This window comes from Arxiozyma heterogenica (genome assembly GCF_036370985.1).
Source record: "Arxiozyma heterogenica strain weizmannii chromosome Unknown scaffold_11, whole genome shotgun sequence".
Taxonomy (NCBI): domain Eukaryota; kingdom Fungi; phylum Ascomycota; class Saccharomycetes; order Saccharomycetales; family Saccharomycetaceae; genus Arxiozyma; species Arxiozyma heterogenica.
In genome coordinates this window covers 168155-190757 of record NW_027042664.1, presented here as the reverse complement: position 1 = coordinate 190757, position 22603 = coordinate 168155, and the positions used below count along the sequence as shown (strand labels likewise).

Below are 22603 nucleotides of genomic sequence, written 5' to 3'. Positions count from 1 at the left end.
TTGTTAAAAAGAATTGTAATATAAAAATCTTGGATATAAACATTTCTACTTATCTCATATTTCTAGACGAATAGAGTTTATTATATCATCATCATAAACATATATGCAGTAAACTAAAAATCAACATGAAATGAAGAAAACTAACAAAAAAAAGCAAACATTGGCTATGCAGTCATCAAATGTTTTACCATTATCTGTAAACACATACGTAAAGCCTCGTGTTTCCACAATTGAATTCATACGTCTAATTAGTTTCTTCTATTGAGATAGCCTTCTCAGAATGTGAGTTTATATCATTATCATCATTAACTGAATTCGGTAGATGCTCACGATCATTACCATTCATTAAATCTTCCTTATTCGAGCTTATTGGATAGTCCATTCTATCAGAGTCTTTATTTACACCTACTTCATCTAAACCATCACAATTACTATTATACTGTAGATTGTTTGTAGCAATTTTATCATTCTTTGTCGATTCAGTTATTTTTAAAGCTTTCACATAATTTTCTAAGTTTTTCCAATTTTCATTCCTTTGTATTCTTCTTTGTTCCGTCTCCTTCCTACTAGATAAATATAAGGCATTACAATTCTCATATAAGGCAGGATTAGTCTCTAAAAATATTTTTAAAGCTTTAAATGCCATTGCATGGATGGCCTTATTCCATGAACCGGAATTTATAGCTTGCTCAACTAACATATATGGATCTGACAATACAATTGGATCACCATTACTATTCAAGAAAGAGTTTGATGAATCTAATTCCAACTGTGATGTTAGTTCATACAATGGAGGGAAAATAATTGGTAATATGACTTCGGCATTTTCAATACAGAGATTTAAGAAGTATTCATTATTCCAATAACTTAAAACTTTTTCAGAAACCTGAAAATGTGATGAAGATATACATTTGGCTAATTGAACAAATAATGGGACTTCTACTTTTATAAATTCTAAAGGCTCAATCACCTCAAAAATATCTTCAATTTCATTTAAAAACATAATTTCTTTTGTTGAATTTATTTTAGGCCAATAACGCAACAAACCCATAACTACCTCCTCAGTTAGCAATGGTTCTTTTTCTAAAAACTGTACTATACAGTATGCTAATTGTGGATGATAAAGAGATAAACATCTAACCTTATGCAATGGGATAAGAACCCTTACAAGGAAAATTTTATGTTCTTCTTTTAATGGTAAGGCAAATCCATTAATAATAGAACCTAGAATTTCTAATAATTCTGCAACACCATTAAATCTTTCGGTTTCATATATGAATTGTAAAAAAATGTTATTAATTGAACGACGGATAAAACTTCTCAAACTTAAAAACTTACCATAGATTCTATGTAATGTAGTCTTTAAGCAATCTCTTTCACGAATATCTTCACTATCAAACAATTCCAATAATTTCAAAATAAAATTTTGATCAATATATTGTTTAGCAATTTGATGATTGAAATCTGGGGACTCTACAAATCTTAAAAATACTTCATAAACCAGTTGCATATGAGGCCATGCCAATTCATTAACAGGTTCATCTTCATCCGGATCATAAATATCTCCAACAGGATTTACTGGGGGTGGAATGGGTCTAAATAAATTAATCTTAAACATATTAATCATATGTAAATACATTTCACTTGTGTATGTGAGTCTATTTGTAACAATAAATTCAATTAACTCTTGTAAAGTATATCTTTTAATTTCTTTTCCTTGGATATCAAAACTTGGATCATTAAAATCAAACATGATATTACATTGATCTACCTTTGCAATAAATAATGGTATTTTTTCTTCAGGAGAAACTTCATCAAAGCTTGGTAATTTTGTAATCTGAGTGTACCTAGAAGGTTCAAATCTAGATGAAGAATGGCGTTGTGGAGTCCTTAATATTCCATCGATATCAACATCTGCATTTAGCTTTGTTGGTGTTGGAAATCTTTCGAATGGATGTGGTACCCTTGGAATATCTACTCCAGGAGAATTAGGAGAATGTTGTTGTTGTTGCTGTTGTGGTGATAAGAAACCAGAAGAAGAATTCGGTGATTGTGGTGAATTTGGCGACACTTGTGCAGTAGCACCTAATAGAGATGGATGTGGTGTAGTTTGTGCCATTGATTTTAGTTGTACATTTGAAGGTGTGTTTATGAGATCATTAGTACCAGTGGCATTATTGTTTGCGATAGTGTCATTTGTAGAATCAGCTATTGTATCATTTGTTATTGTGACAGTTGGTGCTACTGGAGTGGAGGATATATTCATAGTCAAACTTTCTGTCGATGTACCCACTTTATTTTGATCGGAACCAGATTTTTTTTGTTGCTTCGCAGGAGAGTTTGTTCTTGCAGGTCCAGTAACATTAGCAGATACAGATATAGATGTAGATGCAGTGGCGGTATTAGATAAATGTTTTGTTTTTGAAGTTGATTTCGATGTAGAATTTGTAGATACGCCATTTGAACCAGAACTATGATGACGAGATTGGTGTTTAGAAGAACTTGAAGAAGATGAAATTGATGAACTTGAAGAAGAGGAACTCTTGGAAGATTTTATAGTTGAGCTAGCTTTTTTCTGCGATGTAATAGAAGAAGTTAAAGGATTTGATTTATCCTTTTTCTTACTATTACTATTGGAAGATGAAGAAGTAGATGAAGAAGAAGACGACGAGGAGGAACCTGTTGTCTTTTTTATCAATTTTTGTTTGAAACCACGCATCATCTTGAATCAACTATAAAATGAAAAAGGATATGAATATGTTTAAATGTCTTGAACACTAAGGAGCAACTGTAATTTAGGAGAATAATATTATCCGGTTTAATAAAAATCCTTTCTATTATATATGTATGAATGTAGGTATTAACCAATAATTAAACAGGCAATATTATAATATTGTTGAACCAGAAAAAGTTACACTTAATAAAAGAATGTATTCAGGAAAATGATTTTAGTTGAAGTCGGATTAAATCAAAACAAAAAAAAAGTGAAATAAACAAAAAAATTAACCTGAAAAAGAGAGACAAAGTAGTTTTTTATGTAAATCTATCAAAATATATCAAAGAGATAACCGATCGAAAATCTAACTGTTTTATCTTATTTTTACTTTGTCAATTGTATATAGGGGGGAGGCGAAGGATTAAAAAACAAATGCTTTTGAAAACAAATAACAATTATAGAAAAAAAAGGAACTTAATTATGCTAAATACTTCGAAAAAGTATTCAAATAACTATAAAATAAATGAAAAAATATCAATAACTATTCAATTTTTTTTTCTACAATAATTATTATTCTGTCCTTTTAACACAATTACTTTTTATTTATATCTCCTATATGCATATAGTTATCTGCTATTATATTGGAACGGTAGCTTACTCAACTAACGTAACGTCTTTTAGATGGAGAATGCTGTAAAAGTAGAGAAACAGGGAGGACGAATAATATGAAACAAGATTGAAAACAGACAGGAAATAATCACTATAATCATGATTTCAATAAATAGAAGCCTTGAAAAAATAAAAAAATAAAAAAAAAAAGAAACAATTTCAATAAAGAGGGTAAATCCCATAATTTAAATCAACTTTAAATCAAAAATGAAATAAGTGCTCACTCTTTCAGTAGTATCTTTTACGACGACACCATAATACTCTCCGTTTCGGGTGACTTTACAAAAATATATATTTTTATGGTACTATATGTCACTGCATACGGATTTGGTCAGACTGAATGTCCAGTGTAAATCATTTCTTATCCAGCTTTTTATACATATATGGTGTACCGCAATATAGATATATAGTCATACAGTTTGATTGATCATTTCATAATTTATTAAATAATTTTTCAGCATCCTTATGATAAATCATTAAATAACCTGTAAAACCCTCTCCATTTTTATCCACGTGCCCTTTAGAATCGACTTCTCCAACACCATATTTAAATGTTTTATAATTTTTAAAGCCAAAATATTCATAAACCGAACGTGCTTTATCACTGATAGCTTCAAGACATATAGCCACATTTTCCCTGTCTGCTCTTTCTTTATAATATTCAAATATTGATCTAACCGACCCCTTTGTAGTCACGTCATCGGGATCTCTACCGATGCAAAATAAATAATAATACTTCATTCCATTTGGTAGGACTTTTTGCTTAACCTCTTCTAAATCATCAAAGAACACTTTATTAAAAGTTTCATCATTTGTACGTGGTACTTTAACCAGAATTTCTGGTGCGGTCCATATGGCAACAGCATGGAAATTATTGGCTTGAATGAATTCTGCACCGTTATCATAAAAATGTGCATTAATCAAATGCATGTAAGCATGAATTCTATACTGTGAACAATACTCATCAATTGAAACATTGAAAAATTTCTTCATCAAAAAATCGTTTGCTGGTACAGATTCAAAAGCCTTATACATACATCTAGACACTCTATCCACATCATAAGTAAATGTTAAGGTAACGTTAGATATCTTAGTCAAATTGGATGTATTCTTTGGTGTATCATCTGAGACCATATCTTGTGCCATGGAAATATAAGCTTTAAATTGTTCAACTTCTTCTGGTGTTGCAGTTCCCTTAACCACTTTTTGCATCAAAGAATACAACTTTGGATCTTGAGATGCCATTGCATTCAGATTGGCTATCATCTTGGAGTCAATCACAACAGATCCATTACCACTAGTTGTTGCATTATTCATGGTGCTAGTCAGAGTATTAGTATTATTATTTTTTTGGTTCTTCTTGTTTTTATTATTACGCGCCATGATTAATTAAAAATAAAAAAAAAAAGAGAAACTATATGGGAGAGGGAAAGTGAACAAGATCAACCAAGTGAATGGGTGTATATAATATGGAAAAAAAAGAAAATGTTCTGATCACTTCTTGTTTATTTTGTGTTTATATGTACTAACAGGTTGATATATGATAAATTCTATGCTATATTTTTTTTCCTTGATTGATGCCTTCTCATCATCGTTTCTTTTTTTTTGCTTTTTTTTTCCTCGAAGTGAATAGAAAAACAAAACAAAACTGAAAAGAAAATACTGTCATAATAAGAATAAACAGAAACGCAGACACATACACACACACCCAAACACACACATATATATACAACATGATATAATATAGATAATATCAAGACTGAGCTACAGCTTATAACTATAATAATAAGCATAGTGATATATTAATTTACTAAACAAAATAGGAAGTTAGCAGCAATTCAATTAGTATAATGCAATAAAAGTAATTAATAAATTATTTCCTTGGTCTCTACATTTAAAATATTGTAATATCTCATCTAAATTGTCAAACTTTTTTTTTTTTTGATATATAATTAGATACCGTTTGTGTATATATCTTTAGTTCATAGAAACGAAGAGAAGAGAGAGAGAGAGAATAGTTAACTAACCGTAAACAACACGGTGATAGAATGATTTTTGTGACACTTGCTGTATTTTTTTCTTCTTCTTCTTTGTTTTTTATCTTCGAGAAAAATAAAAATTATATTTTTGAATTTTTTTTCTTTTTCTTTTTCATCCTCGAAGTATTTAAGCACCTCGATATAGATCTGTTCGAGAGATTTGTTGTTTATTTGCTGGTGTCCTCTTGTCTCTGCCTTTTGTGTTTCGAATTGCAGCAGGGCACAATTGAGAAAAGTTTATTTTTCGAATTTGTATAGACTACGTCTTTACATCAAGAACAGTAATAGCAAGGACAATAGCTTGTGCTATTATTATTGTTACTATTATTTCCTTTTAAATCCTTAAATAAGACAGTCAGGAAAGACCAAATTAAAAAGAAATATGATGAAAACGGAGCTTTTATCAATTATTTCAAGATTGGTGTATTGTTTTATACCAAATGATTGAAATAGAAATACTCTAACAGAACCGCTACACTGATATTCTTTTTTATTTTTACTTGTTTACTTATTCATTGCTTTCTTTGTATTAATAAAGTAGAAAGATTAAAGGGAATTTTTGACTATATATTGTATACATTCAACATTTTCGGTGTTAATATTGAGTAAGCAATAGTAAAAACCATGATAATCCTTATCATTCTTGTTTTCTTTTTTTTTTTTTTTAACAAATGAACTTCTTATTTATCCCTTTCCTTTAAAATATAGGTTTACCCAATTCCTCTTGTTTAGATTCTATTTAGTTTTGAATTAGAAAAAAAAATAAATTAGCTTTTGTCAGTTATTAAAATAGGTAATAACAAAGATCACCGTTTACACTATAGTGTATCAGAGCGATCGATGCCCATCCTTTTTTAATATAATTTTATAGCAAGCTCATTCTGTTTTTTCTTTCTATTAATAACAAATACGTTTTCTTCTATTTTTTTTTGACTTTTTATTTTTACTTTTTTTTTTGACCTAGCAAATCTCATGAAAACATGATTGCATGTACACCATAATTATCAATATCAGTAGCAAGAAGGTAAAAAGACAAAGATAATGCATAATTAAGAAAAAACAAAGACACTTAAACCTGTAATCAATAATTGATTCACCTATGTATTTCTTTTCCCATCTAAAGCTACAAATTCAAGTTAAAATTTCTTATTTATAGTTTTTTAAGTTCATGCCTTATACCAATGAGAATAGATTTAGCTAATTATACTACCTCCAATAATAACAACAACAAAAGATTAAAAATTAATGAACATATAGATCTAAATGAGTATAAGGATGGATCATTAATTAAATTGATATTACATAATTTTGTCACTTATAAATTGACAGAATTCACTCTATCACCATCTTTAAATATGATCATTGGTCCTAATGGGTCAGGTAAATCCACTTTTGTTTGTGCCATTTGTTTAGGTTTATCTGGCAAAACAGAGTATATCGGTAGAATGAAAAAGGTGGAGGATTTCATCAAAAATGGTGAAGATTTAGCAAGAATCGATACTTATTTAAGAGATTCAAGTAATTTACAAACCGGAACAGTTAAAGTGACAAGATTTATTTATAGAAACAGAAAAAAATCTTCATATCAAATAAATGATCAGGATAGTACTGAACAACAAGTGAGAAACTTGATTATTAATAAATTTAATATACAATTAGATAATTTGTGTCAATTTTTATCTCAGGAAAGAGTAGAAGAATTCGCCAGATTAAAATCCGATAAACTATTGATCGAAACAATAAGATCAATTGATTCTAAATTATTAATAATATTTGAAGAATTGAAAAGTTTACAAGACAACGAAATAACTACACAAAGAGAAATTGATTTAAAGAAGACAAATTTAGAAAATCTGCTTCAAAAAAGACAGGTATTGAATGAAAAAGTATCTTTGTTAAAAGAATATGAGGAAAAGATGAAGGAAATCGAATACCATAAGGATCTACTACCATATGTCTATATTAAAGATCATAAGCTGAAACTAAAGACGTATAAAAATGATTATAAAATTGCTAAAAATCAACTGAAAGATTTAATGAATGAAAAAAGACCCTTTATACAAATTCAAGAAAAAATAACCACTAATTTAGAAAAATCCAAAAGAAAACGTATAGAGATAACTAATTCCATAAGAGGTTTCGAATTGAAAATCAAAGATATACAATCCACAATGTCTCAATTAAAAGATGATATTAACAAGAAAAAAAACCAAATTGAATATTATGAAAATAGAACAGAGAGAGTGAGGACTAATATTAGGGAAAAACAGACAGAACTAACATCCAAAGAGAGAGAACTGACCAAATTAACTGAAGTTTTACCAAACAATGATGACTTGACTAATATCGATAAAGAAAAAAGTCAATTACTCGATAAGCAGCAATTAATTGAATTTAAAATTTCGGAGTTGAATAATAAAGCACGTCAGCATAACAATGACATTAATCAATTGAACCAGCAAATTTCAAGTATTAAAAGACAATTAACATCTGATGATAAGATATCAATATTAAACAAGATACCAAACACTAGTGATTTACAAAGAGCTATCCATTATATTAGACAAAAACATGATGAAATGAAAGATTGTATCTGGGAGCCGCCAACTATGACAGTTTCCATGGAAAGTCCAAAATTGGCTGCATATTTAAATGTATGTGTAGATTCTAATACAAGTAAAGCGATAACACTAAAAGACTCCTCAACATATGAAAAATTCAATAAGGAGTTATTACAATATAAGGTCAACTTAAGAGAATTAGATCCTGCTTTCAATTTTAATCAACATAGATTGTCTCCGGATGAAGTAAAATCTTTTGGATTTGATGGATATTTATCTGATTTTGTTAAAGGAAATTCAAAGGTCATTGATATGCTCTGTCAAACAAGTAATATACATTTAATTCCCATTTCTACCAAAGAGTTATCCATCACGCAGGTAGAAAGACTGTGCAACCCCAAAGATGGTCAAATCATTTTCAAAAAATTTATTCATGGTACTTCACTTATAACAGTTCAAAAATCCAGATCAAAGCATATTTTTACTCGTGAAAGTGAAATTAAAAATACCAATTTATATCAAACAAATGTTATGACAGATGATGATAAAGCTAGAATCAATCGCGAGATTGAGGAGAGGCAATTAAAGATTGATGAAAGAAAACAAGAAATTGAGAATTTGTCTTCTGAAAAAGGTCACTTAAGTGCAGAGAATTCTGAAATCAATAAAAACCTAGATGAATTAAGTATTAAGTTGCACAAATGGAACAACCTCCACAATAAGCACAGCAGTTTAATTCAAGATATTGAAACTCTAAAAGAAGTAATCAAAAGTTTAAAACATGAAGCAAATAAAGATGTAAGTAACAACATTCAAAATGTTAAACAGGCAATATTTCAAAATTTAAAAAAACAAACTAATCTTGTCAAACAGATGATTGATTGTACAAATAAGATGAAAAGTTTTCAAGATAAACTAATTGAGAATGATATTAAACTGTTTGAAAACCAGAACTTTCAAATTACATTAACTGATGTATTAAGCAATTTATTAGAAAGAGAAGAAGACTTAAGGAAAGAATACCAGAGTAAAAAGGAAATTGTCAAAGATATGAGGGATACAGATGATTATAAAAGCTGGATGGAACAAATTAAACAGTATGATAATACTTTAAAGATCACATTAAATAAATATGCTGAAGAATATGAAAAGAATGATAACTTTAATGTTTCTTTCATTAAGGATATGATTGATAAATTAGAATCTGAAGTGTCTATGATAAATCATGACGCTTCTTCAATTACTATTTTACAAAATGTAGAAAAAGAAATTGAGGAATTGGAAAGTGAATTACCAAAATTGGTGAGTGGTTTGAAAGAGACTAAAACAGAAATTGAGAAAAAGCATGAAATATTAGTTCCACAATTAGAGTCAATTATTTCCCAGATATCAGCAAAGTTTGGTAGGTTATTTGTTAATGTTGGTAGTGCTGGTGAGGTAAGATTAGAAAAACTTACATTATACAATGAATGGAACGTTGAAATTTTGGTAAAATTTAGAGATACTGCTCCATTAAAAAGATTAGATTCACATACCCAATCTGGTGGTGAGCGTGCAGTATCAACGATATTGTATATGATAGCATTACAAGAATTTACTATGGCACCATTTAGGGTTGTTGATGAAATTAATCAAGGTATGGATCAAAGAAATGAAAGGATTGTGCATAAAGCAATGGTAGAGAATGCATGTGCTGAAAATACATCACAATATTTCTTGATTACACCCAAGCTTTTAACAAATCTTCATTACCATCCAAAAATGAGGATTCATTGTGTGATGGCAGGTCCTTGGATACCCAACCCAAATGAAAATCCAGATATGCTTCATTTCGGTGAGACTAGTAATTATGTTTTCTGAGATTTATATTAGTATGTTGCTAAATTTATAAGTTAATGATAGACAATTTTAAAGTTAATGCATATATATATAAATATATAGCAGGCTATTACTCTTTAGTACTTACCTAGGAAATATATATATATAGGCTAAAACATGACCTTTGCAATGAAATTATCAATTAATAATAATGCCTATGCACCAAATATAAAGATATCTCTATTATATAATCTGTTAAGGTCGATATTAAAGTTTTTATATTTATTTTTTTATTTTTTTTTTTTCATTATGAATAGGATCGAGAATATATAAAGTAAAAAAAAGAAAAGAGAGCGATTCATAAGGAAAAAATTGACGAATAGATGATTACATTGTATAACTTTGCCAATCAGTCAACCTTTCAGGCAAGAAAGGGTAAACAGACAACACAAGAAAATGAGATTCAATCTGTTACTTCTATCACACAGATCATTGTCGAGATGGAGTATAGGAAGGAAATATTTCCATTCAAGAAACCCAATCTATAAACAAAAAAAAAAAGATGTTCATCCTAAGGAACCAGCCATCACCAGATTTGCTCCTTCGCCAACAGGATTATTACATTTGGGATCTCTTAGAACAGCTTTATACAATTATTTACTAGCTCGTAACACTGGTGGTAAATTTATCCTACGGTTAGAAGACACTGATAGGAAAAGATATCATGAACAAGCAGAATCCAATATCGTGGATACACTAGAATGGTGTGGAATTCATTGGGACAGACCTATGTTTAAACAAAGTTTAAGAACTACAGAAGGTTTATATGCAAAATATGTAGATACTTTATTAAAGAAAAGAGTAGCATATAAATGCTTTTGTTCGAAAGAAAGACTTGTTTCACTGAGACATGAAGGATACGATAGACATTGTGAAAGATTGACTGAAGAAGAATGTAATAAATTAGAGCATGAACAAAAAAGACCATATACTGTAAGATTGAAAATGGATAAGGGGGCAATTTATGTAAATGATTTATTACACGGAAAGGTGTTGATTGTAGAAAGGAAAGAACGTCGTGGATTTGATGATCCAGTATTACTAAAATCAGATGGATACCCTACATACCATTTGGCTAATGTGATTGATGACCATTTAATGGGTATAACACATGTTGTTAGAGGGGAAGAATGGTTATCATCAACACCCAAGCATTTGGCACTATATGAAGCATTTGGATGGACTCCACCGAAATATATACATATTCCATTGTTAACCAATTTATCAAATGACAAAAAGCTGAGTAAGAGACATGGTGATTCATCTGTGTTAGGACTAAAAAATGCAGGGATTCTACCTGAAGCATTAGTTAATTTCGTGGCTTTATTAGGTTGGTCTCCGCCAAGAGATTTTAGTCAGAAGACTCATGAATGTTTTACTTTAGATCAACTAGTAGAAATATTTAATCTAAACCATTTGACAAAGGGGAATGTGAAAGTGGATAATAAGAAATTGAAATTTTTCAATAAACATTTCTTGCAAAAAAAAATTCATTCAAAAGAAATTAACAGTTTAATAAAGACTTTAATACCTGAATGTAAAACAAAATTTGACCCTAAAATAATATCAGAGAAGTTGATCAGAGAAATTCTAATAAAATGTGGCAGTTCTTTGAATAGCATCACTGAATTTACAAGTACCTTTGAATACTTCTTTCAAAGACCAATATATCTCGAAGAATATGGATCATTTATCAATGCAAATAATAGGGAAAATATTATAAAATTAGTTGCATATGTAAGGGAACAATTAAATTCAAAAAAGGACATCCATCAAATTCTGGAAAATGTGATTACAGATCGGCATGAGCGGCAAGATCTAAATAAACAAACAGTTTACAAGAGTATTAGGTATGCATTAACTGGATTAGGATCAGGGGTAAAACTGCCCGTGATAGTAGATATTTTAGGTTTAAAAAGCACACAACAGAGGTTGCAGGACTTTGAATATTATCTTCAAAATAAATTGAAATTATAATTGATTCTTAACAGGAAAAAGAAATAGAAGATAAGATAATTTTGTTTTTGTGTTTTTTTTTTGCTTTTGAAGGTAAATGGCATAGCATAAAATCTTTATGATTCATTTACTAAGTGTGACATAATAGATGTTATAGACAGATGGCTCTGTTATCTATCATATTCAAATTTGGATAGTTAGCTCACATTAGCTTTAGCTTTTTTTGACTTTAAGCTGTGAGAATTTTCGAGAAAATTCCAATACTTTGTTTTTTTTTAATTTTTCATTTTCTCCCTCCTTTTTTGAAAGATGAGAAAAAAAGAAATTTAGTAATAAAACAAATAAGACAATTGACTATATATGAAGATAACAAAGATTAGATTCAACCTCTCTTTCATGTAGCACGGGGTTATGTGTATATCAATATTTATTTGCTTGTAAATAGATGCAGTTAATAACTATTCATTTCATCCTCAGATTTTTTTTTTTAGTTCTTTTGGATAGAGTCATATACACTCGTTTTTTCTCTATAATCTAATTAAATTATATAGAGGAGCAGAAGGTTTGAATAGATATTTTAGCCGATTGTCTATTCTTTGTAACATAAAACAAATAGGTCATTATTAATTACTGGAATTTATCGATAATGTTTGCTGCTATTGCATCAGGGAATCCATTACAGTTATCAGAAGAAGTACCCAATTCCAACGGATTGCAACATACTTTAGTTCTTTCTTCAACAAAACCTAGAAATTATTCTCATATCACTTTATTTATTTTACCTAATGTAACTTTCCCATCAGATTTTGTTGCAATTGTATTTTTCAAATTAGGACCCAATGAAGATTTTAAAATATTTGGATATTTATCACAAGAAAAACCAAGTGCCATTTTTAAAGTAAAATTAAATAATAATAATGGTATGTCTAATAATATCGATGAAAGTGAACAAAATGAAGGTTTAGGAGAAATTGATATGGAGGATGATAATATCAATGAGAATATATCTAATAATATGAACACATCTAATTTATCACAATTAATAATTGGAATATCTATCGAACCTAGGACAGAAGGCATGGAAAAAGTAAATCAATGGAAGCAACTTCGAACAGGAACCCAGAATAATCCTATGAATAATACAAATGTCAATTCTATGGCTTTAGTTACAGTAAATAACAAAGGAATTAATACACCAGGGCAATTAGCTAAGATGTATCCTAAATTAACCCAAGATCTGGCGGCAAAGATTGTGCAACACGCGTATAATTATCTCTCAGGGTTCCTTGATATGAACGGAAATGTTTCTATAAAAAGATTTGATACTTGGTGGGATAAGTTTAAAAAGAGATTAGCTAATGATGGGACATTTTTAGATGAAGTCACAAGTGAATAAATAAATACATAGATATATATATAGAGAGAGAAAGGTATATATCTGGAGTACAACAACACATAAATAATGCATTTTTTCCCTAATCTTATTCATATTTTTTTTTATCCTATGTTAATTAACCGACTTTTAGGAATAAAGATCGATCTTATCAGTTTGGAGAGTTCTTAACGATTTTATAAATAACTTAATAGCATTCATTGTTTTACACATTTGCTTTATGTTTCGGGAAATGATTACATTTACAGTTCATCATTAAAATGTTTAATACGACCTGCCATAGGGTTACCAAAAACATTATGTCTACTTTCTTTCAATCTATCATTAAATTCAATTTGTTCAGGGTCTCTTTCACTTAAATCATTAATGTTTTCTCTAATTTGTATTTGATTATTTAACCAATTAAGAAAGCTGGATGGAACTTGAATATTATTGCCATAATGTAATTTTATATCATATAATGTATCAAAAAACAATCTTATATGGTATTCATCAGCAGCTGAATCTTCTATCATAGCCAAATAGTGCTTAAACCACAATGAATCATGTTCTAAATCCATGAATTGTCCATGAGTATAGAAATATGAAACGATATGTAATATTTTCCATTTCAATTGTTTATCGGATGATCTGTTAAAAATTGAATATAAGATATTTAAATTCTGTGACGTAACTTGTTTTGGATCCAAGAATTGCTCTAAAAATGTGACATATCTTTTCAATAAAATAAAATCATCACACAACTCAACCTTACTAAATAATTTAGTCACTAAGCTATCAGCTGAATGGTTTCTAATATAATCAATAACTGGTGGATTATTTCTCATTGCACTTATAACTATTCTTGTTATGATTTCATTTAAGTTAGCAGGTAATTGTTCATCCATCATCAATTTGGATAAGGAAGTCCACTCGTGTGTAATAATTTCTTGTCCGTATTTATAATCGTGTACAAACTCTAATAAATCATCCAATTTTAGTAATGCATTATTATAATCATTATTAGAGATCAGTTCATAAACTTCTTTGAATTGTGTAGAGAATGAATAGACACTATCTGTTGTAATGTCGGATACTTTATTATCTGATAGTTTAGCTTCTTTTAACCCGGTCTCCATATTGATTCTAATATCTAAACCATCTCTTGGTAAAATATCATTTTCTCCAATCACCTTCCATTCCTTTTCAGGTTTGAATAAATTTTTTTTTATTCAATTCAGAGTCTGTTGTAGGTTGTAATAATCTAGGACCATCCAATTTTGATCCTTGAAGAGTTTGGGTTGTAACTGATGGAACAATAAGTTGGTTATCTATTTCATTACGATTATGCTCATCTTTATTAGAAGGAGATAATGTAATTTGATTAATAGCTTTAGTAAAGCATATTATCCCAAATAGCAATATATACAGAGATTTCATAATAGCATTTAGTATATATCTAATTTTTGCTTCTAAGGTCAGTATAATACAGTTATATGGAAAATTATCTTGTTCTTTTTGTTCTTTTTTTTTTTTTTCAGAACGGTTAGAAGAACGCAAGTTTACATATTATGGTTATCACTACTAGTAAATCACTTTGTTCTTAACTGGCTTCTTACTTGCTTAAGTATTTGCCGGTGTCTGTAGAAAATAAATTTTTCAATTTGATATACGTGTCATTAATTTTCATGAATAAATATGAAAATGTATCGAACATAGACACATCTATAACAGCATTCTGGCTTTACATATTCATTCTAATATAAAAAAAACATTTCTTGCAAAGTCAGCAGTAGACGTGTATTAGGAATTTTATAAGTATTATTTTTTAGATATTTTATTTGAAGTTTGTTATATGAATATATATGTATAAGGGAAATGTATATATATATTGCATACAATTATTAAATGTTATTTGATAAGACGAATAGATATAAGTAAGTAGAAAAAAAAAAGATAGTAATATACAAAAATAAAAGAATAATAAACAAATGCAATTAGAAAGAAAACAGGATGTTTTATGCTGTTCTTACATAATGTTTATTGATAATAATAATAGTAATAATACACATTCGTAATATTCATCATTATTATTATTATTATTCTTGTGTATTTTTTCCTTTAAAAATTTAAAAAAAAATAAAAAACGTTATCTCTTCTTTTCTCTTAATCTAATCGAATAAACCGAAACCCATGTCTTCATCGGATTCTTCTTCTTCTTCAGCAGCAGCTTCTTCAGCAGCTTCACCAGAAGCAGCACCAGCAGTACCGGCAGCACCGGCAGCTGGGGCAGCAGCTGGAACAGAAGATAATTTGGTGTTACCTTCTTCGATTAATTCTTCAATGGACTTACCTTCTAAAGAAGAAACTAAAGCAGAGACTCTTTCTTCATCGATTTCAATACCAACAGCAGAAAGAACAGATTTAACGTTTTCAGCGTTTGGAGTGTTACCGGCGGCGTTTAATAAAAGGTAGGCAGCTAAGTACTTCATCTTTAGGGTCCTTGGTTTATTGCACTCCTTCTTTTAAGAATCGACAAGATGAAGAAAAAAAGATCAGGATAAAAGATGTATTAGCTCATAATAGGAAAACCCCACCTAGGCAGCAAAAGCACATATGCAAACATCACTGATAGCGTTGAACCAGCTTAGTGCCCAAATATTAGAAATAATAGTGTATCGTCTAATCGTAATAGCAGTAGATGATAGTAATAGTAATCAAAATGATAATCATCATACACTACTAAAGCTTTCAGTATTAAGTTTCCAAGAGATGGTGGTGGTAAACAGAATTATTGCAATATTATGTTCTCCATCCTTCTGTCTCCAGGGTCTCTGTTAGGATGTGAAAATAATAATTAACACAGGCATAGCCAGACAATTTGGCTAGGCGGGTTGGGTTACCTGGTGTCCTGTACTTTCGTTGTTCTGTGTCGATGTGTTGTGGACTCCTTGTTACCTCTTGACAAAGTTTAAACAGAAACCGTTTCTAAGTTTTCCTGCCAAAACATTGGAATATGACGAGGAAACCAGAGGAATTGGGGAGGAGAAGGGAAAGAAAGCCACTGCTAGTAATGGTAGAAGCAATTAATTCACACAGGGAGGCAAGAATGCCTTCTCCTCTCCAAATCCGTTTTTACCTTAATCTCTGTTGTTTTGTTTTGTTTTGTTTTTTTTTCATTTTTTTCTTATTTATTTATCTAGGAAAGGTATATTAAGCGGAGAAAAAAGACTCTATGCTGAACAAAGAAGGAAAAAATTGATTGCTTTTCTCACCATGCTCTATAATGTAATGCTAAAAAAAAGCAAGGCTTATACTGTGATGTAAGGATTTATAACAGTCCTGTATATCTGTTACTTGCATATTCTTATGCAATTTTCTTTTTTTTTCTTTTGCGCGTCCTTCTGTTCTCAGATATTAATGTTTAATAATCGTAATCACTCATCTATCCGTTGTGATGGGTGACTATGGTTGGTGAAGTCTCAATTTTTGTAATAGACTTTTGCCTCCCGCTTCCAGAAGAAATCGTTTCTGTAGGCTCGAATAACTTTCTTTTCCCTCTGTCTGTCTGTTTGTCTGTCTGTCCGTCTGACTAATGCGTAGTAACAAAATCCTTTCTCTCTATCTAGAAACACTTCTTCCTTTCATGGGGACACACCATTAAACTCTTTTGTGAATGTAATATTTACATCATCCTAATTGTCCATCCGTCTCACACTTTCGTCAATCTTATTCAGAGACATTAAACGTTTTCTCTTTCCTGAATTGAATGTTATAGACGATTTTCCAAATTCTCTTTAGTTCCGTTTTGAGATTAATATTATTCCACTTTTTCGTGGTCCTTCTTACTCAAGATTATCTTGATTCTGGGTTGTGTACGGCATTTTCTCTCCTATTAGTAACTTTTGTTTTGCGGTCTGTATCATGTATTATTTCAAGGTAATGCTCTTCTTTGTCTTCCTTGTAATATTTGATGCTTTGTCCATATTATTTAGTTCACCTTGTTTTAATTAGGCCCCTCTGTTATTAATAGTTGCCCTTGTTTTAACGTTACCTTGTCTTTCTGGAAAGAAGAACCCCACACCAAGACTCTAAGACAGAAGCACATACACTTACCGAAGATCCAAGATGTCTGCTACCACTGCTACTAAGAAGAGAACTTTCAAGACCCATTCTTACAGAGGTGTCGAATTAGATAAATTAATGGAAATGTCTACTGAAGACTTCATTAAGTTAACCCCAGCTAGAGTCAGAAGAAGATTTGCTAGAGGTTTATCTACTAAGCCAGCTGGTTTCTTAAAGAAATTAAGAGCTGCTAAATTAGCTGCTCCAGAAAACGAAAAGCCAGCTGTTGTTAGAACCCATTTAAGAAATATGATTGTTGTTCCAGAAATGATTGGTTCTATTGTTGGTATCTACAACGGTAAGGTTTTCAACCAAGTCGAAATCAGACCAGAAATGTTGGGTCACTACTTGGGTGAATTCTCCATCACTTACACCCCAGTTAGACATGGTAGAGCTGGTGCCACCACTTCTCGTTTTATTCCATTAAAATAAAGCAATTTATAGGGTTTCTTTTTACTTTATTTCTTTTACTTTATTTTAATCTTATATCTCATACATTTCTTATCCTTTAACTACTATCTATCTATAATATATATATATATATAAGTAATTAACTATATATAAACAAGAATATAAGATTCTTCTCTAATAAGAAGATGTCAACTAACAAAAAAAAGGAATAAGATATATATATATATGTGTGTGTGTAAATTATTGAATGTTAGAAAGAAATAAGGATCATTTGATTTGCAGCTATCAATACCTAAAGTGATATAGTCATTATGTAGATGGCGCATGTAAATAGACTCTAATCATTAGGTTCGATCTTTGGATTTATTTCAACTCCTCTATCCGTGTATCTGAATTAACTAATTTACAAATTTCAGCTACATATAATACGTCGCTATAACACTAGATTGATTCCATTAGTGTTTGGTGTCATTACTGTTACCTATATCAAATGAAAAATAATCCTATTAAAGTACATTATTTCCCTCTTTGGTAAGAGAAATCTGAACATATCTTAAATAGGAAAACCTTGAAAGAAAAGAAATTTCTTGCTTTACTAAAAATTTTCTTTAATGCTGCTAACTTTTTTTATTTTTTTTTGGTATATTTCTGTGTAGACGAAGAGATGAGCTTGCAAAATGGATACATTTTTTATCTTCGTTGGACTGATGGGCCCAAAATATGATACTATTGATATAGTATTACTAGCTAAAACACTGTTTTGATTTTCAATTAAAGGACCTACAACAATTCAAATAAGTGGGGCTCTTTTAGTAATTGTTGTTGTTTTTTTTTTTTGAAGCAAATATATATACCTGTAAAGAAAAGATAATATATTTATATACCTGAAAAGATAGAAAGAGAAAAACCATTTTAATATTTATAACTAGCATGTCATCTTCCATTGATCAATTATTCGGGAAGGACGCACCAAAGAATTCTTCAATTGCCAGTCTATTTCAAAACTCAAATAGTATTGAAAAGATTATCCCTGTAAGACAAAATAAAATTGGACAAGATAATTATGATACCACAGAAATAGATGAAATTTCAACTACAACAAATTTTGAAAATATCACTGAAGAAAATGATCAAAAACAAATTAAAAAAAAAAAAAAGAATTCTAGTAAGGACGAAAATGATGATTTAGAAAGTAAGTATTTTGAAAAGTTGATTAAAGAAGACGATCAAGAAAATAAAAATGATGATAAGAAGGAGGCTCAAAGTGAACTTACGTCAGACTCAGAGAATAAAGAAGTTGCTAAACCAGCCAAACAAATTGATTTCAAGCAAGATGAAATTGAAAAAGCTCAAAGAACAATCTTTGTTGGTAATGTTCCAACTGAAGTAATTACATCGAGAGACACTTACAAACGATTCAAAAAACTGTTTTCACCAGAGAATAAAGATATTACTATTCAGAGTATTAGATTTAGATCAATTTCTTTTGATGAGCCATTACCAAGAAAGATTGCGTTTGCAAGACAATCTTTCCATAAAGATCGTCATTCAATCAACGCATATATAGTTTATTCTAAGAGTGATGGACTTTCCAAATTTTGTGAGCAATTTAACGGTTATGTTTTTGATTCACGTCATTTAAGAGTAGATTCTGTTGCACATCCAGCTCCACATTACAAACAGAAGTCGATCTTTGTTGGTAATTTAGATTTTGAAGAAGATGAAGAATCTCTTTGGAGCCATTTTAGTCCAATTGGTGAAATTGATTATGTGCGTATTGTCCGTGACTCTAAAACTAATGTAGGTAAAGGTTTTGCTTATGTTCAATTTAAGGAATTAGAATCTGTTAACAAAGCACTTTTATTAAATGATAAACCAATGAAATCAATTCATTCTGGTAAGAGTAGGAAATTAAGAATAACTAGATGTAAGAATATTAAATCAAAATTTAATAATGATAAAAATAACGGAATTGACAATAGTAATAAAATATTGAATGAGCAACAAAAAACTAAACTAGGTAGGGCTAAGAAAATCTTAAATAAAGCGGATAGGGCCACTTTAGGAAAGGAGTTGACAATTGAAGGTATGAGAGCCGAAAAGAATAGTAAAGGTAAGATTGGTTCTTTATTGAGAAAACGCAAACCAAGATCTAAAGATGGTAGGGTCACTAAAAGATCGATAGCTTACAAAAAGGCACAAGCTAATGATAAGAAATGATAATGAAAATGATAATTAATCCATATTAATGGTATCATTAATAGAGAACAATTCGTTAACGTTACTTCTGTTTTGTCTTTATTTTAGTGAATATCGTACATGACGCTGTTATATTGGTTGCCACGCTATATATATAAATGTGCATATAAATAAGCCAATCCACTAGGAATATCCATAAGCATATATATCTACATATTTGTACTAAAGATCCCATGTATAGTAGTTTTCAAAGAGGAGATTTGTTTAAATTAAAAGAAAAAAGAAAAACAATGCTATTCTAGGTTCGAAATCAAAATTTTACGAAATTGAAGATAGAGATTATATTAGAATTGCTAAGTATTGTTTATTTCATTTTATATAATATTAAGGATGTTATCTATATATGTTTCAGGATTAGTTGAAAGGTTATGAATACTTATCGATAATTACAAGCATTATTTTGTTAAATGATCATGTTTACTAAAGCAAAGAAAGGTTATTAAAAGGATATGATGGGAAAATAATATATTTCTGTTGATATTATCACGTATAACATGTGGATAAAATGATATAATCATTAGTTTATTATTTTTTTTATATTTTTTTTTTTATAGATAGAATAATATCTCCATTTGTACTGATAACATTAGTTTGAATATAAATATAGGAATAAATATTTGAAACAGATCACCTTTCATAATATAAATTAAGAGCATTTGTGAAAAGAATTCCACTTAATTAAACATACTCTTTATTTTCCTCTGAAAGAAAGATTTTTAGATGATACATGTAAAAAGGATAATTGAGGGAAATTGTGCAATATGATCATTATTATTCAAGTTCAAAGTAAAATTTTAAACTCTGCTAATAAAGGTATATGATCACTTGGATGGTCGTCATTTGGTAAACCAAATTGATTCTTAAATTTCAATTCTTTAGATACTTCTTTACCATTAAGAATTTTTGATAATTCAAAATGTGTATCATGGTACCAAATATAGTCGAATATACCTTTCAATTTCCCAGAATAACATGTATATTCAAAACATTCCCTTGGAATATCATCATACACACAATGATTTAAATATGTTCTCATTGGGTTAACAAGATTCAAGTCCATTGTATTAATAATTTGGCCTCTAAGGAAATTAATGACCGTTTCCTTTTTAGTAGAATTCAAATCACCAGTAAAAAGTATTCTAACTTTATCACTAGTTACATCCAAATCCTCTTTTGCTGCTTTTAGTAGACCATTTACAATGCTATTTAATTCTCTCATTATGACTAAACATTGTGACAACTTTACATCATCATATTTCCAATAAAGATGAGTATTTATAATAACAAAAATCAGATCTGAAGGTTTATGTCTTAAAGTAACAAAGAGACAGACTTGATTTCTATCTCTTAAAAATTGTAAAAGACTAGTCGTACCCATTGGATTGCCGCCACCGTCAGTCAATTGTAATTCTCTAGTGGATAGATATAATAATTCCTGTTCATTGAAAGCACTTAATAATTGATTTAAATAGATTCCTTTGGAAGAGATGAATTCGAACATATTTTGATTGTAAAATATACTGCATCCGTCTAACTGTTCGTCAGAGGATGTCCAATATTTAGGGGCTGTCTTAGAAATAAACTTAGATTTCATCTGAAGTTTCTGTAAAGCCATAGGAGCCCAAAACTCATTATAATCTTTATGTGTCATTTCTTGAAAACACATAATATCAGCTTTATATAAATGCATTATTTCATGTTCCAGCAATTTATGTCTGAAATTCCAATCTTTATATTTTTCTGGCACATATGTGTAAACTTTTGGCCACATATATGAAGGTGATAAAATATTATATGTCAATAGAGTAAATTTAAGGTTTCTTGATACTGGAGTAAACTTTTTAGCTAAATTGTTTACGCCTTTCGTATTAACAGGAACAAATGGTCTTTTAAACATTTTTTTGGCTTTTTTTCTATTTTTTTATTTTTATTTGGAAAAATATTTAGATAAATGTATTTATAGTATTTATATTACATGAGAGTATAGTCAGGTGTAGTTTAAGATACAGTTAAATAGTTCTCAATGGGAAGTTGAGGATCTTGTTTTAAAGGAGCCTTTGAACAGCTGGTGATTGTATAATATATTATGGCTTGTTTCATTTCCTAACATCTTTATTTTTTTAGGCGGATCCTTGCTTTTTCGGAATTTATTTTTTTCATTATTTTTGATCTTTGGAAAATTCCATTCCTTTAAAAATTGTTCCAGTATTTGTAACTGTCTGTGATCAAAATCTTTCCTATTTTTTGTTGAACTAAAAAGCAATTCTCGACAGATAATCATGATAGAACAGTACAAGAGCCAGACATAGTGCTCATGTTCATCATTATATTTGTTTATGCAATAAAGTTTAACTATTAAGATATGTTTGAATGTTATTTGTATTTCACTGAGGAAGATACATATAAAGATTAGATTTGGAACTTGTATATAGCTAAGTTGTTTTTAAAATAGTCTAAAACTTAGCTGTTTTGAGTTCATTTTTGGGCTCTAGAATGTACTGCATGCGCATTTTTTTGTTGAAATTCATTTCTTATTTATTTTTTCAAGGTACTTTATGTTAGTAATAATATATATAGTAGTAGTATGTACCAATTCAATAATTCATTAAGTAATGAG

General features: G+C 29.5%; 10 protein-coding genes across 10 annotated transcripts; 5 read left to right on the top strand and 5 right to left on the bottom strand.

Moving 5' to 3' along the window:
• Window positions 1–244: 244 nt before the first annotated feature.
• On the bottom strand, window positions 245–2722 carry RTS1 (protein phosphatase 2A regulatory subunit RTS1; the record flags this gene model as incomplete). Its single annotated transcript, XM_064856779.1, has 1 exon — window positions 245–2722. The coding sequence occupies one exon, from the start codon at window positions 2720–2722 to the stop codon at window positions 245–247; it is 2478 nt and encodes an 825-aa protein (XP_064715912.1).
• Window positions 2723–3817: 1095 nt separating this feature from the next.
• On the bottom strand, window positions 3818–4768 carry PWA37_000087 (uncharacterized protein; the record flags this gene model as incomplete). The annotated part of the gene is made up of 1 exon (XM_064856778.1): window positions 3818–4768. The coding sequence occupies one exon, from the start codon at window positions 4766–4768 to the stop codon at window positions 3818–3820; it is 951 nt and encodes a 316-aa protein (XP_064715911.1).
• A 1837-nt stretch (window positions 4769–6605) lies between these two features.
• Window positions 6606–9845, top strand: SMC5 (DNA repair ATPase SMC5; the record flags this gene model as incomplete). The annotated part of the gene is made up of 1 exon (XM_064856777.1): window positions 6606–9845. The coding sequence occupies one exon, from the start codon at window positions 6606–6608 to the stop codon at window positions 9843–9845; it is 3240 nt and encodes a 1079-aa protein (XP_064715910.1).
• Window positions 9846–10259: 414 nt separating this feature from the next.
• Window positions 10260–11840, top strand: MSE1 (glutamate--tRNA ligase MSE1; the record flags this gene model as incomplete). The annotated part of the gene is made up of 1 exon (XM_064856776.1): window positions 10260–11840. The coding sequence occupies one exon, from the start codon at window positions 10260–10262 to the stop codon at window positions 11838–11840; it is 1581 nt and encodes a 526-aa protein (XP_064715909.1).
• Window positions 11841–12465: 625 nt separating this feature from the next.
• Window positions 12466–13215, top strand: OPI10 (Opi10p; the record flags this gene model as incomplete). The annotated part of the gene is made up of 1 exon (XM_064856775.1): window positions 12466–13215. The coding sequence occupies one exon, from the start codon at window positions 12466–12468 to the stop codon at window positions 13213–13215; it is 750 nt and encodes a 249-aa protein (XP_064715908.1).
• A 239-nt stretch (window positions 13216–13454) lies between these two features.
• SIL1 (Sil1p) lies at window positions 13455–14330 on the bottom strand (the record flags this gene model as incomplete). Its single annotated transcript, XM_064856774.1, has 1 exon — window positions 13455–14330. The coding sequence occupies one exon, from the start codon at window positions 14328–14330 to the stop codon at window positions 13455–13457; it is 876 nt and encodes a 291-aa protein (XP_064715907.1).
• Window positions 14331–15362: 1032 nt separating this feature from the next.
• Window positions 15363–15683, bottom strand: RPP2A (ribosomal protein P2 RPP2A; the record flags this gene model as incomplete). The annotated part of the gene is made up of 1 exon (XM_064856773.1): window positions 15363–15683. The coding sequence occupies one exon, from the start codon at window positions 15681–15683 to the stop codon at window positions 15363–15365; it is 321 nt and encodes a 106-aa protein (XP_064715906.1).
• A 1636-nt stretch (window positions 15684–17319) lies between these two features.
• RPS15 (40S ribosomal protein uS19 RPS15) lies at window positions 17320–17748 on the top strand (the record flags this gene model as incomplete). Its single annotated transcript, XM_064856772.1, has 1 exon — window positions 17320–17748. The coding sequence occupies one exon, from the start codon at window positions 17320–17322 to the stop codon at window positions 17746–17748; it is 429 nt and encodes a 142-aa protein (XP_064715905.1).
• Window positions 17749–18657: 909 nt separating this feature from the next.
• On the top strand, window positions 18658–19947 carry NOP12 (rRNA-processing protein NOP12; the record flags this gene model as incomplete). The annotated part of the gene is made up of 1 exon (XM_064856771.1): window positions 18658–19947. The coding sequence occupies one exon, from the start codon at window positions 18658–18660 to the stop codon at window positions 19945–19947; it is 1290 nt and encodes a 429-aa protein (XP_064715904.1).
• Window positions 19948–20767: 820 nt separating this feature from the next.
• On the bottom strand, window positions 20768–21883 carry NGL1 (RNA exonuclease; the record flags this gene model as incomplete). Its single annotated transcript, XM_064856770.1, has 1 exon — window positions 20768–21883. The coding sequence occupies one exon, from the start codon at window positions 21881–21883 to the stop codon at window positions 20768–20770; it is 1116 nt and encodes a 371-aa protein (XP_064715903.1).
• Between the last annotated feature and the right edge of the window lie 720 nt (window positions 21884–22603).